At 42.4% G+C, this 16,837-nt stretch overlaps 2 protein-coding genes across 5 annotated transcripts in view; both read right to left on the bottom strand.

The window, feature by feature from the left end:
• The window catches only part of CAMK1D (calcium/calmodulin dependent protein kinase ID), a 507,262-nt gene extending 505,235 nt beyond the window's left edge, over positions 1-2,027 (bottom strand). Inside the window, exon 1 of the mRNA XM_049626848.1 lies at positions 958-2,027. Within this exon, the coding sequence (XP_049482805.1) occupies positions 958-1,061 (104 nt within the window). The 5' untranslated portion in view covers positions 1,062-2,027. The remainder of the gene's footprint in view (positions 1-957) is intronic.
• Positions 2,028-2,424: 397 nt separating this feature from the next.
• CDC123 (cell division cycle 123) overlaps positions 2,425-16,837 on the bottom strand; it is a 59,527-nt gene continuing 45,114 nt past the window's right edge. For all 4 annotated transcript variants that reach the window (XM_049626852.1, XM_049626855.1, XM_049626854.1 and 1 more), the window contains 3 exons: positions 9,389-9,517; positions 5,269-5,406; positions 2,425-4,425 (listed from right to left, as the gene is read on the bottom strand). In XM_049626852.1, the coding sequence (XP_049482809.1) occupies positions 4,399-4,425; positions 5,269-5,406; positions 9,389-9,517 (294 nt within the window). In that variant the 3' untranslated portion in view covers positions 2,425-4,398. The remainder of the gene's footprint in view (positions 4,426-5,268; positions 5,407-9,388; positions 9,518-16,837) is intronic.

Raw genomic sequence — 16,837 nt, 5'->3', positions numbered from 1 at the left:
CAAAGTCAGTAAGAGTAACCATTCTATATTCACACTGCCCACAGTAAGTCGTCTTACTACTCCTAATACATAAGCACAACTGTTCTGGTATATTCAACCCGCTAGCCGTGTCCCACCCAGCTGAACACAGAGCCATCGCTGGACCGCCGACGCGGGCGCCCTGCGTGCCTTCCCGCCCCCCACGGCTCCTTGCACACAAGCTCCAACGGTGGAATCCAATGTGTCTCCACATTCCTTGTTTGCGTCACTGGAATCTCGAGTTCGTGTCGAAGACCAGCATTTCTACTTCCCTCGTCTTTTCGTCTTTCCCGTTAGACAAACCACATTACGTCGCGCCTGACGGCTCAAACCCAGAACCTGGGCTTCGGCCGGGTTCCTCCCGCCCTTCCCGCCCCCTCCCTGCCGCCGAGGCTCCCCCTCGGCCACGCCCCCATCGGCCCTTCGACGGAGACATATTCTCACCATGAGGCACCCTTCTCCCGACTGAGCCGCTTTCCACACAGAAACCAGAAAAGCACTTCAAACACCTAAACTAGACCATCTCTCTTCCTCGCTTAAAACCCCGCCCCGGCTTCCCACCCCGCGGGGGCCGTGAGCGTGAAATCCTAACACCTCAGACGCCGGGCAGGTCCCTGGCCCTCCACCCCCGCGGCCTCTCCCGTCTCCCGTGCGCCTGCGCGTGGTTCCCCCCCCCCCCCCCCCCCCCGCCTGCGGCGTCCCTGCCCTGCCCCCACCCCACTCCCACCTCAAGACTGGGCTGGGCTCTCCTCAGCCCCAGGTCGCCTTTACTTGGCGCCACCCCGGGGCTTCCTTCTCACCAGAGCGGACGTCTCTGTCCACAGCCCTTTACTCGCCACACACAGTGCCCGCCTCAGCGGATGCTGGGCCACCTGGCGGGGTCCGTGAGGCAGGACGGCCCGAGGGACGAGGGACGAGTCGCTGCGGCAGCACGCTTACCTGACGGGCTTATCACGCAGCCTGTGTGCACTCGCGAGGGTGGCTGTGGTTTGGTTTCCCTTGACTGAAAAGAGCCGCGTGTGACTGCGTGCTCTCGAGGGCATTCGTGCCAGACCCGCGGGCTGCCCGCCGCGTCTATGCGGCCGCGTGTCCTTCGCACGCCTCTCCGCGCGTTCGCGGGACCCCCGCGCTGCGTGTGCGCGGCCAGCCCGCCGTCACTTCCCGGCGTTCCTCACCGACGCTGTGTTCTAGGAGCCAGCGCCACGTGGGAACCAAGGAACAATCACAGAGAAATTCTGTCTTTAAAATCTCCAAAAGTCCCCGTCACCTCTCAAGATCAGCCTGGTTAATATAAACATGAAACTGAATTCATCTTTTAAAGACGCTGATTTCATTTAATTTCCGCACTCTTTTCATCAAATTCTTCCACACAAATGTGAGGTGAATTTGTACTTACTTTTATTGGGGGGAAAAAAAAATTCCTGGCTACATACACTTGTGGTCAACACAACATCATGTATAAATCTGTGGAATCACTATGTTGTGCACCTGAAACTAAGGTAACCTTGTGTCCTCAAAAAATTTTTTGAAAATTCCATTATTAAAATAATAATTTGTTCTGGATGAAACATCTATAGAAAATATTAGGCTAAAAACCCTTAGAGAACAGCATTAGAAAAGTTCTTTCGTGGCCCCGATTCTGCTACAATTTTGGACAAGTCTTAACTTCTCTAGGCAGCAGTTTTCTGTGTTAAAAAATGAAGAAAGGGGGGAAAAAAGGGCAGGGAGGAGGGAAGGAGGATAAAAGGAAAAGAAACTGGGCTGAACAATCTCTAAAGTCCTCCACCACTCAAAATTTTCTTGATTCTATTAAAAAACAACCTGCCTCGGGTGGCCTGGGTGGCTCCAACGCTTGCGCCCCAATTCTTAATTTAGGCTCCGGTCATGATCTCACATTGCCAGATGGATCCCCACATCTGGCTCTGCGCTGATGGCGCTGCGCCTGCTTTGGGATTCTCACTCTCCCTCTCCCACACGCACACACGCATGTGCTCTCAAAGAAAAAACCCACAAAAAAAAAAAAAAAAAAAAAAGAAAGAAAGAAAGAACGAACGAACTTGCCTTTACCGTACTAGGTCTGCAAAGCATAATGATAATGACGGCTACCATGTGTTGGGGGGCTTAGTAAGTACAACACACTATATGAAAAGTGTTGCACGGGCTCTCATTTAACAAATGCATGAACTTATGGTTATTATTCACCTAACTTATAGGTAAGAAAGCAAGCCAAAAAACCCAATCATGTACCATTTCTGTTTGTTTTTTTGACACAGTCCTCAATTATCAGAAAGAGAAATGACTGAGTAGATGGGAAAACTTTATGAGAACTCAGAAAATGCACATCAACACGAGACTTAAAAACAGAACTTTTGAGGGTGCCTGGGTGGCTCAGCGCCAGACTCTTGATTTTTGCTCAAGTCATGATCTCATGGTTTGTGAGCATCGAGCTCTGCGCCGACATCGATGAGTCTGCTTCCAATTCTCTCCCTCTCTCTCTGTCCCTCCCCTGCTTATACTCCCTCTTCCTCTCTCAAAATAGATAAACATTTAAAAACAAACGGAAAAAAACACAACTTTTTGGCAACATGGGCTATACTGGAGGCCCATCCTACATGCTACCGTTCTGTAGCACAAAGTAAACATGTTTGTCCCAACCTGACTAAACAGATGCAACGTCTTCTCTTCAGAAGGTAGGATTTCAGAACCGAGCTAATGAATTCACTTTCTAAATTCAAGCACAAACCTGAGGTACCTCAAAAAAAGGACAGATAATGCCAATAAAATAAAAAGATACCCAAAACTAATCTTTAGGAGGCAAAAATGATATTTCAACCGAGGAGAATATTTCCTGCATACTATCCTGTATTTACTATTCACATCAGGATAATCAGCGAAAATTAAATACACTAAGGGGACAATGTAGAAAAGTCACATTTTTAAAAGTGAAGTGAGAGTTGAACTCAATAATGCCTCAGGAAAATTAATGCAAAAATTTAGTGAGTTTTGCACCAAGAATTGTGCTTTTTATAAAATATTTGCCAAATTTTGCTTCAGTCTTTTTCTTACTTACAGTCCGATTTTTTTCAATTGATATTAAAATATATCAACTATTTTTTTTTCTTTTGGGCTGGTGAAATACCACCTTGACGAAGCCCGCTTCCAGAGCTAAGTTTAAATCAACTCATGATTATAAATCCCTCCATTATGAGTTAACAGTTAAGTCCCTCATGAGCAGTTTATTTAAAAACCAAAAATATTTTAAAGCACCTCAATTCCAGACAACTGGCCTCAAAAATGGCATATGATATACTGAGTACAAAGATCACAAGTTGATCTTTGTATTTTGTATTTAAAATACTAATATCCAAGTGACTGTAACTGAGAAACCACACAAAAAGCTACAAGTTGAGATAACCAAAAAAGAAATACCTTTCTTCATTATGTATAATCTGCCTTAACCAAACAGAAAGGGGAAACTCTGCTCCATTTCCCTACCTTCCTATGGGAACATTCATATGTGCTCTCCTAAGTTGAAAAACATACCTCCAACTAGTAAAATATTCTTTCATACACACTACATAGATACCCTAGGAATGACTTCCTTCAAACTGTTCCACAATGTAAAACAATACACAAAGATCACATGGCAGAGTGTCTCAGTATATAGTAAGTACTAAGTAAATTAGTATTGATGATATCCTCATCATCAATTAGGGCACTGAAGAATAATTACTAAAATGGTGGCCTAAGTGAACTGACCTCCCCAAAATTCCGGTATTTTTTAAAAAGGCCAAATTCTAACTCTGTGATCATTTTACTAATACATATTAGACTAGTTGTAATATACTGACATTTTCAAGGTTATGTGATAGCTTGAGAAGTCTATTATTTTACCGACACACAAACCAAAGGTAAACCAGTAGAAAACTTATATGAAAATTCTCTCAAAGTAGGAAAAATATTTTCTACAGTAATAGAAGGTTCAACTTTTTTCTGTGAAAAAGTAATGATTAAACAAGAACCCATTTCTGTATAACAAATATAAATTCGCCCATCTACCCAATAGGTATAAAAACAGCACAAGAAACATCAGTAAATCTAAACAGACTGAGCCAAAAGAGTGAGGTATTTCACAGAAGGTATTTTATCATCAGAACAGTATGCTTTCCTATGTTTAAGATCTATTTATTATTTATTTTTACAGGTAGCAAAGTCCCTCCATTTTCTTCCAGCTTAATACACATGGATATAAAAAGCTATTGATTTCACTCTGTCTCCCACCCTGACCCAAGAGGGGGAACAGGAAGTTGCGAGCTCAGAGCAGCCTGTTGACACCAAGGTGGTCTCCTCTTTACCTCGGACTTAACTCTGGCACTCTAATCAGTCATCCTCTTGCTGATTTCTTTTCTGTCAAGGGAAACCAAGATACATTAAAACAGCACATTCTAGTTCAGATATGTTCAGCCAAGATCACTTTTTCTGTCAGCAAATATAATTTTCTAGAGGCCCTGGTCAAAGATATGATTGAAAATCATGACGGAAAAATATGCCTTAACTAATTCATCGGACCAGTTTATCACTTTGGCTCCTGGGCACATTACCCTCAGCTATTTGAATACTTGACTTTCTTCCACATGCGCAAACATTCCCACACAGAAACACACAAGTACAAATACACATATCCGCCCCCCCCCACCGAATAACCATAGCAGAGAGCTGGATCTTCTCTTAGCCCAAAAACAGTATACAGACTTCCTTCAAAATCAGAAGTATTATGGGGCGCCTGGGTGGCTCAGTCAGTTAAACATGAGACTTTGGCTCAGGTCATGATCTCATGGTTCGTTGAGTTCAAGCTCTGCATTGAGCTCTGTGCTGATAGCCCAGAGCCCTGAGCCTACTTTGGATTTTGTTTCCCTCTCTCTCTGCCCCTCCTTGCTTGTGTTCTATCTCTCTTTCAAAATAAATAAACACTAAAAAAATTTTAAAAAAGAAGTCAGAAGTACTGTGAAAATTATTCAAAAAGCATAAACATCATAAAACACATTTCCTATCATTCTAAGCGAATTATTCCTTCAGCTTACTTCATATATTTCTTTATAAGATGACCTCAGTAATTCTGCCCAATTAATTCATAATCACCAAATAAAACCTAGGTACTATATACAACTAAAATGAATTATTACAAAGTCAATTTGAAAATTTGAAAACAAAGCTGTACACGTATGTTTACTAAGTATATATATACTTTACCAGTTTAAGAAAATCTATGAGTTTGTGAGCATCCTCTCCAGTAGACAGGTCTACAAAGTCCTTGGGAAGTCGGTAACTCAGATAGGGACTTGGTTGAACTGTCACTTCACTGTTTGTGCAACGGAAAGCTGGAGAATCCTGTACAAAGAAAAAAAGGGGAAAGTCTGTGAAAAATTATCTTTTTAAGTCTATTCTTCAAAGTGACAAAGAAGCTAGTATAACAATTTCACGTTCCCTTCTGTACGAGGTAAGGAAGAAAATAAGACTTTTTTTGAGTGTGACAGTGTATGTACACATGTGCGAACAAGCAGAGAGGGGGCAGAGGAAAAGAGAGAGAGAGAATCTTAAGCAGGCTCCACTCCCAGCAAGGAGCCTGACTTGGGGTTCCTTCTCACAACTGTGACCTGAGCCAAAATCAAGAGTCAGACACTTAACCGACTGAGCCACCCACGTACCCCAGAAAATAAGATTCTGAAGTGAAAGAAACACCAAGACTTTAAGAATACTTCCACATGGGGGTGCCTGGGTGGCTCAGTCAGTTAAGTATCCGACTCTTGGTTTTGGCTCAGGTCATGGTCTCACAGTCTGTGAGATCGAGCCCTATGCTGGGCTCTGCGCTGACAGCACGGAGCCTGCTTGGGATTCTTGCTCTCTGTCCTCTCCCTCCACTCATGCACACACTCTCTCTCAAAATAAAAAGGAAAAAAAAAAAGAGAATACTTCCACATGTTCACTGGAAAATAAACACATAGTATCTGAAAACAGTGTCCTCATGGAGAGCTATGGTCAAGCCCTAAATGCTACCAGCCACTGCGTCCTGCATATGGGTTATGGGTTCCTTAGCCCCGGAATGGGCCCGAGGCCTATGGCTAGTTCTCTCTGGCCTTGAGCAACCTCACGCAGGCTGGAGTGCTTTCTCAGTATTATCATTTTGTACAGGTGCACAGTGGAGAAGTACTGCCCTGGACCCTACACTTTTGTGCTTCTCTCAGTCATTTAACTTACTTATTTATCTCTCTCAACACCTATGGAAAACTGCAAATTTGAGTTTCACATTTAACAAGTCTTCACATTCTTCAACGTACTTGCTTAGAGTCTTGTATTTAATATTTACACGTTGCCTTGTGCCAAAAAAGGATTTCAGAGACAGAAGGCCTCGGGTTTGGACTTCCTGGGTGGCAAATATCTAGGTGAGGGATGAATGGGGTCCAGCAGATGGAGACAGGCCACGAACTGTAGTAGAACAGGACCGCAGAGCCCTAGAAAGCAGGCCGTATCTTATGACAGACAATCATCTGACAAATACTTAGGAAACATCCACGTGGTGCTCACCTTGTCCTAGGTATAGGAGATCAACTGGTAAACCAGACTGGCAGCCAGCCAATAAACAAGCAAATAAATACAACAGCAAGATCATTTCAGATAGTAAGAGGTGTTAGAAAAACACAACATCCGGGTGCCATAATATGAGGAGAACAACACAGGCTACTTCACCAGGATGGTAAGACCTTGCTGAGGAGGGGCCACGGGGACTGAAGAGCAGGACGAAAGCAGCCTCGTGAGGTCTGGGGACTCGGACAGGGACTGAGTATGGCCTGAAAGGCAGTGGGCACAGCCAGGGGGGACTGCGAGGCCCAGAAGGAAAGCCGGTTCTCTAGCGGTGGGGAGTAAGGATGGGGAGACAGCAAGACATGACACCGGGGAAAAAGCAGGAGCCAGTTCTTGTTCCCTGTCCTCCCCCGACCTCCAATATAATGTTGTTTAAATTAAAAAGAAAGAAAAGATTTGGATCATAGAGTGAATTTTGTACAAACTGTTTCTATCCACTGACTGTGTCCCTCATCTTTAAAAATAACCCTGTGCTGAATAATTTACATTCTCTTTCCTTGACGCTCAGATTGAATGGCCCCCAAATCTAAGATGCCAGCACAAAGAAAATTCCTGCACTCGTTAATTCCACAAAAATCCGCTGTGCCAGAATTGTGCCAAGCCGCACAGATCTGCAGAGAACACGAGAGATACTACCCCTGTGCTCGGAAACTTACAATCTGAGGCTGGACACAGGGAAGTACGACACAGCAGGGCAAGAGCCGTGACAGGGAAAATAACCATCTGAGCCACATCCAGAAGAACAGGGCCCCAGAGGGCCCAGGACAGAGAAAGGATGAAAAGAAGCCTTTCAGACGGAGACAAGAGAAAAGATGTGCACACTGAAGGCGAGGCGGCCCCCAGAAAAGCAGAAAGAAGACCGGGAGGAGAGCTTGTGTCATGGAAACCGAGGGAAGAGTGTGGTGAAAACCCAGAGGGGTAACACTTGCCGAGGGGTTAAGTGAGAAAAGGGCGGTGCATCGTCCACTGGCATCGGCAACGGGTCAGTGGAGCCCTTGCTGGGTGCAGTTTCCGTGGAGCGGCAGGGACGGGGGCACCCGGGCAGTGTGTGGAGGGCGCACAGGTGGGAAGCAGCAGGCAGAGGTGGCCAGGGAAGGAAGCCGGCCGCCAGATGCCCAACTACTGAGCAGCTACAAAAAGCAGGTCACACGCTAGCGTGAGTGAGGCTGCTACAGTCCCACTAGTGGGAAATGTGAGTGTAGGTGCCTACAGAAACATGCCCGCACTGATGTTAACGGAAGTGGTAAGGGTGGCAATCTAATTCCGTGCTTGAAAATGAGCAGGTAGAAACACGACTTTGTAAAAACGATATAAAAAATACACATAAGGTAACAGGGAGGTAGTACATTCTCATTTAAAAAGTTTGTATATATATTTACAGATATGTTATACATACCAAATATGATATACAAAAATATAAACCATGGTTCTCAAGGTGGTAGGATTATGGGCAATTTCAGAATTCTCTTTAAAAATGGGCATGGGCTGTGGCACCTGGGTGGCTCAGTCAGTTAAATATCCGACTTGGGCTCAGGTCACAATCTCATGGGGTTTTTTTGTTGTTGTTGTTTTTTTTTTTTAATGTTTATTCATTTTTGAGAGAGAGACAGACAGAATGCAAGCCGAGGAGGGGCAGAGAGAGGGAGACCCAGAATCCGAAGCAGGCTCCAGGCTCTGAGCTGTCAGCACAGAGCCCGGATACGGGGCTTGAACCCACGAACTGGGAGATCATGACCTGAGCCGAAGTTGGACGCTCAACCGACTGAGCCACAACCAGGCACCCCACGATCTCGTGGTTTTTGAGTTTGAGCCCCACATCGGGCTCTGAGCTGACAGCGCAGAGCCTGCTTCGGATCCTCTATCTCCCTTTCTCTGCCCCTTCCTGGCTTGTACTCATTCTCTCTCCCAAAAATAAACATTAAAAAAAGGGGGCATGTATTAATTTTCTAAGTAGAAAAAAGCAACACAAAGGTGTCGTTCAAAGAAAGTCTGGCTGTGAAGATGAGACAGAAGGGCTGGCTGAAGACATGGTGTTAAAAGGCGTTTGTCTATTAGGACAGAAGATTTGCGAACACAGATGGAGGGCGGGTACAGAAGAGAACAGGGACAGGAGGGAGTGAATGGCAGCATGGGTATCAGAAGAGGCAGGAAGGAGCGGCATGCTGTTAGACTCAGGAGGAGGGACGCAGGGATGCTTGTTGGTTCGAGGACGATTACATGGAGTCCATTCACACCAGATTTTCTTCCTGTGAAGGACGTGGAATCATCTGCTGAGGAGGAAAGGGATGATGCGCAAGGAGGTGAGAGGGGCGTGCAGAGGTGTGGCATGGCCACCGTGGGTGGAAGAGGAAGCTGGTGAGGCAAACACCATAGGAGCGCCGCCTCGATGGGGCAAAGACGGTGCAGAGCACCTGCAGTTTCGCTCTCTCAGGGGTCAGCAGGTGGGGTTAGGATCAGCGTCAACATATAAAGTGACCCAGGGTCAAGATTCTTCCATGTGGGCAGGACCGAAGGAGCCAAGAGAAAGAAAAACAACTAGGGAAATATATAAAAGATGATCATTATTTGTTTTTATAATGTTAAACAAAACAAATGAATCACAACACACACGTTTTTTTGGTCACCTCCACAGGCAAGTATCTATTGGCAAATCTGTGTTCGTGCCTAAAGAACAAGCAAGCAATTATTCAGTGGATTAGAAGGTTTCCTGGTATCCTTTTTATCCCCTTACCTGCTCCAGGCCTTCTCCTTCACTAAAATCACCTTTTAAGTTTCTTCCAGATATCAGTTCTTCCCAAGTAAAGAGCAGTGAATCAGTTACTTCACCAAATGGATTAAAGTCAATCAGCCACACCTTCCCCTGGAGTGAAGAGAGAAAACTTAGTAAGCAGGGAAAAAAACCAAACACTTCCAATATGTCACCTGTCTTACCTGGAAGATCATCTTCCCATTATTTTATCCGAAAGGTAATCTTAAAAATCTTTTAACTCATTTCAAAAGACAGTTCCTCCAGGTCCCAGCTGAGAAAGGGTCACCTGTCTAAAGAAAGCAGCGCCAGGCCCAGAGAGAAGGCTGCCGCTGAATGCAGAGAAGGGGCCTGGGAAAGCAAAGGCCTGACGAAGGCAGACACGTCAACTTCCTGCCTGGAATCACTCAGAAATTATAAGTCAAAAAACCCAAGCAGGAGAAAGGACAATCTCACAAAATGGTTCCACCGAAACACCATGACTGGAACGCATTCAAGGGTGTCTGTACACTTCTCTGACAAGAGGAAGCCAGGCGGAGGCAGGGAAGAGCCGGCAGATCTGAGAGCACTCTCCTTACCCTCAAGAGCCTGCTACAAAGCGGGGAGGAGGTTTAAAAAAACATATGAAAGATGTAGGAAAATGCTCAGTGCTCTCTAACCTTGATGCCTTAACGTAGTATTTGTTTTGTCTGCATGATAGAGCTTGCGGCTCATGAAGATGAAAACAAAACAAAACAAAACAAAACAAAACAAAACAAAACAATCTTTAAAAGAAACTTCTGTCTTCTGTTCTGAGTAGTGGTGGGCAATCGGATAGGTTCTAGCCTCGAGGAAGGAATACCTCTGACCTGATCATGAGTTAGGTTAGGGAGGTGCATCTTAGTATATAAAGCAGCAGAGTAACTGACGAAACACACCTGGGAAATCTGGAAAATCCTGCCAAGAGATTAAAGCCACCGTTGATCACAGAGATCCATGTGACATTTAGTAGATTAAGTGTTTCCTTGAAACCTTTATCATTGTTCCTCTTGATTTTTCTCACGGAAACATTTATAAAACTGAACCAGGGGCGCCTGGGTGGCTCAGTCGGTTGAGCATCTGACTTCGGCTCGGGTCATGATCTCACGGTCCGGGAGTTTGAGCCCCGCGTCAGGCTCTGTGCTGACAGCTAAGAGCCTGGAGCCTGTTTCGGATTCTGTGTCTCTCTCTCTCTGGCCCTCCCCCATTCATGCTCTGTCTCTCTCTGTCTCAAAAATAAATAAACGTTAAAAAAAAAATTAAAAAAAAAAAGTGAACCATTTTGTTGTTGGCAATTAATTTTTTCTGTAAATACATAATCACGTCTTGATCAGATGTGCGTGTACAAAATTACATACACCTCAGGAACTGGACTGTCGAGCCGGCATTATTAATATCTAGCACTGTTTCTCATCCGGGTTACAGGACAATTTTAAGAAAGATGAAACACCTTATTAGGACTAGTTTCAAACATCAGAAACGTGTAGTAAGTAGCCAAGAACCATTACAAGAAGTTTGGACCACACACCTTTTGGTAAGTTTCCTACTATATACAAACCCCAGGAGAAAGCCCGTAAGTCTTGCCACTTGAGTTGTTTCCTCACAGAGATTCTACAACCACTTGTACGTTGTTTGACTATGTGCAATGTCAGCCTTTCACCATCTTCTTCTGTGATGTTAGCTTTACTTTGGGGTGATTACTAAGATGTCTTTAACATACTGGATGTTATTTTAACAAAATAGGTATTTTCTAACCTCCAAACTCTTTCTACTTAAGTTTTTACAACCAGTAAAACTACCTCATTATTAAAAAGGGGAGGGGGGAACCCTACCATACTTGTTAGTATAGGAATATTAAGCTCTGTAAACTAAAAATATGCCATCCTATAAAAAACAAGCAAAACAAATAAAAAACAAAGTAGACCACCACTGTTAGGACTGACAGCTGGCAGTGTGTGTTCTGTAGCTCAGAAGGTAGCCTCCACTTTAAAGGAAAATGAAACCAGCTGTAATAAGGTATGAAACAAACCATCAGAATGAGGATTTTATAGCTGTAACATGTTTTTTATGTGATATCTCAGGCACAAGACATCCTGAGAAATTCTGTTTTTAGGCAATCCATCAGATAAGAGTGGTCACGCTGACTTATCCACCAACTAACCACCCCCTCACCCGCCCAAATAAATCTCTATGCACCAAACACTGCTAGGCACTGAGCATAAAGATCAATAATACAGAATCTATTCCTTCAAAGAGCTCAGGCCAGGACGGACACACACACACACACACACACACACACACACACACACACACAGGATTGTTCACAGGAGTTTGTAAAACACTAGAAATAAGCTATGTATTAATTGACAGGAAAATAGCTAAACTATATAGTATATCCATAAAATTAAACACTACGCCATTGGAAGAAACTGGAAAGCTCTAAAAAATACAATGTTTTAAACAAATGTGTATATAAAGCAAGGTGCAGTGTGTATATCATATGCTAACTCTTCTGTAAGAAAGATGAAAAAAAATAAGTATACTGCTTGTTTTTGCATCAAGAAATACTGGAAGGATATATAAGAAACTGATAAATGTAAACCTGTAGGAATACAGAGGAAGAGGGTAAGACTTTCTACATATGTTTTCACATTGATTTAATTTTTGAGCAACGCAAATGTTTTATCAACTAAAAAGTTTAAAACTCAGAAGGTTTTACAGAGCAGTGTTTGCCAGGGGGTAGGGTACAGGGAGGGTCATGAGGAAATTTGGGGGAGTGATGGAGTTCTACATGTTCACTGTAGCAGTGATTATACAACTGGATGTATCTGTCAAAACTATCAGAACTATACACTAAAAAGGATGAATTTTACTCTACGTAAATTATTCCTCAAAAACTCTGATCAAAAAATGCAGTAGTTTTAAAAGACTGAAAATATAAAAGAAATCAAGGGCGCCTGGGTGGCGCAGTCGGTTAAGCATCCGACTTCAGCCAGGTCACGATCTCGCGGTCCGTGAGTTCGAGCCCCGCGTCAGGCTCTGGGCTGATGGCTCGGAGCCTGGAGCCTGTTTCCGATTCTGTGTCTCCCTCTCTCTCTGCCCCTCCCCCGTTCATGCTCTGTCTCTCTCTGTCCCAAAAATAAAAAACGTTGAAAAAAAAAAAAAATTTAAAAAAATAAAAAAATAAAAAAATAAAAGAAATCAAAACCCAAAGATGCAAGATACTATGAAAAAAAACCACAGAACTGAAGTTACCAAATGGAACCTACAGAAATGACAAAATGTAGCTAATACAATTCAAACTTAGTGGAAGGTTAAAATGTATCCAGTTGGACACAGCTAAAAGATGTAAACCAGATGTATCTGAGAAAATTACACAACACAGTACAGGAAAGAAAAGAGGTAGAGAAAAAGTTGGCACACATGAGGATAAAATGAGATGCACTAACATTCCTCTAAACAGATTTCGAAAGGACAGAACCCAGAAAGAAAGAGATGACATATGAAACGATAGCTGAGGGGCACCTACGTGGCTCAGTTGGTTTAGCGTCCAACTCTTGATTTTGGCTTAGGTCATGATCTCATGGTTTGTGAGTTTAAGCCCCATGTGGGGCTCTGTGCTAACAGAGCCTGCTTGGGATTCTCTGCTCCTCTCTCTGCCCTTCCCCTCCCCTGCTCTCTCCCTCCAAAATAAATAAATAAACTTAAAAAAAAGATAGCTGAGAATTTCTCACAAGTGACAAAGGAAACGAATTCTTGGACTTAGGAAGTATTCAAAAAAGACAAAAGAAAAGGAAAAAAAGATGCCAACGACAAGGGAGCAATGTCTTCAACATGCTGAGGCAACAGAACTTGTCAACCAAACATTCTATACCCAGCTAAGCTTGCCATTCATGCTTGAAAGCTAAAAACTCTTCCAGCCAGTGGCTGAGGGAATTTCTACTAAAGAATATACTATTAAAGAGAAAATGGATCCAAAGAGGAGTGGTAAGAGGCACTAGTAAGCAAAGAAAGTGAATAGCAACAGTCATGACTAATTTAGGGCTATTAAATACCAAGTGGAACTCAAAATCAGAAATCATACGTAAAATGTAAGCAGGTACTGGGAATTAGTGTTCCAAGGTCTTTGTATCATGAGGGCAACAGGAAGTGAGATTAACTTTTGAGCTTAATAAATATCCTTATTAAGATTTAACAGTAACTACCAAAATAAATAAAACCCAAAACTTCAAAATTTAGGGGGATAGGGTAGGGTGGAAAGAATAAACAAAAACCAGTAGTATAAATGAAAGGAGAGAACAAAAACACAGAAAAGCAAATTGAAAACTCAAGATGGTATAAAACATTCAGATAGCAAATATAATATATGCAAACTACACTCACCTGTTAAAGCCAGAAATTGTTGGTGATTAAAAAAACAAAACCCAGCAATGTGCCACTTATAAGATATGTGCACACACTTAAAACCTAAAGGCTAAAACTAATAGGAATGAAAAAAGGTAAATTCTAAGACCAAAAGAAAATTATACTAACACTATTAATACCAGACAAAACATACTTTAATGTGAAAACCACAAAAGCGTTCTTAGGGATAGAGAAGGTCACCACCTAATGAGAATTCACTGGGTAAACAAGACCATTATAAACTAGCATTTGTCTAAGAACATAACCTCAAAATATGTTATCACAAAAACTGACAGAATTAGAAAGCCAGAGATTTTAACATACCTTGTTCAGTAACTGATAAATTAAGTAGACCAAAAATTAGGGAAGATACAGATATTTTTTCATGGTTTTTAAAGTTAAAAAAATTTTTATATGAAAAAGTTTAAATACATACAAAGTAGACAAAATAGTATACAGAACCCCAAAAAGCTACCACTCGGTTTCAACAATTATCCTGGGGAACATCACGGCCAGTCTTGTTACATCTATATCCCATCCATTTCCCCCAAATCTCTATTATCTTGAAGGTCTCCTCAGACATCATTTTGTCCATAAGACATAGATTTTCACATTATCACCAAGCTTAATGTAACAAACATCTACAGAATACTTCAGACAGTTGTAATTTTTCAATCACACATAGAACAGTCACAAAAAAAGTGATCAAGTTGCAAAACCAATCACAACAGTATCAAAGACTCAAGATCAGACAAAGTCCACAAAGCAATGAAATTAATAACAAAACAACAGCCATCACTAAGGGAATACATACGGAGACTGGAATAATTTTTCCAGTCTCTGAAGAAGTTATTCTAAATTCTAGTTATGCGTTATCATCACTTAAGGAGCTTCTTAAAATACATATTCCGAAGCCTCATCCCGGACCTACTGAGTGTATGGGCCACCTGTGACATACATGATGGTTAGAATCTATCAACACTGAGTCAACTTGCCCAGCTGCAGTAAGAAAGTAGACACATCAAAGTACTGCCAGGCTCAAACACACTTCAATTCTACTGCACAGAAGAGGCCACCACAGAGTTAGTTTTCTACAACTGTCATTAAATCATCTATGCAACAAAGTTCCTAACAGTGATACGTGTGCCACTGAGTAAATGCAAATGGGTTTTACACCATGGTTTAAATCTCTTCTCAGAAACTGTCAGGAAGTTTATACTAGCATGCTTCTCACATGAAAAACACACAACTACTTTCAGTTCTGTTAGATCACAGCAGTAATTACTTCTGTATACGTGTCCAACTTCAGTTAAGACGTTTATATAACTCTTTCACCAAATTACACATTTGCAACCTTCTACCGCTATTGAATCAAAGCAGATCTTGACATTTGCCAGGGAAATATGGAGACCGTGGCAAATTCTAAATTTTTAAATGCCATTAAATATAACTGCATCAAAATATAATTGCTTCAATTTTAATATGTGTAAAACGAGAACAAGCGATACATACCTCATAGGGTATATATGGATAACCTGAATTAAATACAAAGTTCTTCTCAACTGCTCATCAGGGTAACAGGCTAGGTTTACTCACTAATTGATTTGATCCTGCCTGCTACCAGGCCAATTCCCTGGAATGTTTAAGCCTTGAAGATAAGCTGCTTGTAGGTCAGGAGATCACCTTGTTGGAAGCTTCTCGTTAGAAACATGGCATCAGACAGTCCACGCTCTCTATAAATGTTGGCTACGTGAGTGATTATGTGGCCAGTGTGTATCTATCCGTAAGAAGCAGAGGGAGGACCAGAGCCTGGGCCCGTATCAGCTCCAATTTCTATCCATTCCATCACACCAGCCTCCTGCCCTTTCTCTAAGGTTTCTTTCCACTAAACAGAAAGTGTGAGTAACATCCTTCTTCCTTACCAAGTCTCAATTGATAATTCCTCTTTCTTTTTCTTAAATTTTTTTTTTATGTTTATTTATTTTTGACAGAGAGAGAGAGAGACAGAGCATGAGCAGGGGAGCGGCAGAGAGACAGGGAGACACAGAATCTGAAACAGGCTCCAGGCTCTGAGCTGTCAGCACAGAGCCCGACGCTGGGCTCAAACTCACAGACCGCAAGATCATGTCTTGAGCCGAAGTTGGATGCTCAACCGACTGAGCCACCCAGGAGCCCTGATAATTTCTCCTTCTAACTCTTAATAGATGTTATCACCCTTGAAGACAGGTGAAAACAGAGGAAGTGATGTCTTTTGGCTAAACAGAGGCAAGTCAACATTTAATAGTTATTTTGAGACACGACCATATGGGCCATTTCCTTGTGTCCAACAAATGATTCAAAGGTTATCGCAAGCATCACGACAGTGAAGCTGATACGAGCTTGGAGAGGGAGTGAGAAATAGGCGGGTAACATTTGGAAAACATATGGTCACATATTCGGAAAACACACCTGCTGTCTTCTCAACAGCTTAGTAAATAAGCACTAATCGCAGGATGTTTAGTGACCCAAATTCCTTTGAAAAGATGGCATGTCTTGATAAGGAAATCTCTGCTGTAAAATGTATGAAGTCAGGTTTTTGTTTTCTTTTTCATTACACAAGTTTCCATCACTTGGAAGATTTAAAGAATACACTAATCCTCATCTTCACTCTAAAGATATAAGCGATTCCAATCATGCTAAGTGTCTTTCAGTTGACTAAAAATAATTATCTAAGTATCGAAGGAAAACTTCCTGGCCACATTTAAGGGCACAAACTGAACTTTTTAAGCAGGCCTGGACCACTGACAAAAGGGGAAAGCGGGATATAAGGCAGCCATTTAGCCATCTCTGAAATTAATAATCCCTAAACTTGTGACACAAAATTACTGAAGACACTATGTCTCCCAACGTTAAGTATGTGTTCAAGGAGATTCTTGAGCACTGTGAATTTCCAATACCTTAGCTGGTTTGAGAAAATAGTTTTTGAGCAGTGGGCCCTCTACATGCATAACGGCTATGTACTCTGTACTCTGA

Source organism: Panthera uncia, chromosome B4 (genome assembly GCF_023721935.1).
Source record: "Panthera uncia isolate 11264 chromosome B4, Puncia_PCG_1.0, whole genome shotgun sequence".
NCBI classification, from domain to species: Eukaryota; Metazoa; Chordata; class Mammalia; order Carnivora; family Felidae; genus Panthera; species Panthera uncia.
Note: the sequence above shows the minus strand (reverse complement) of the source record. Positions and strands in the feature narration are given on the sequence as shown.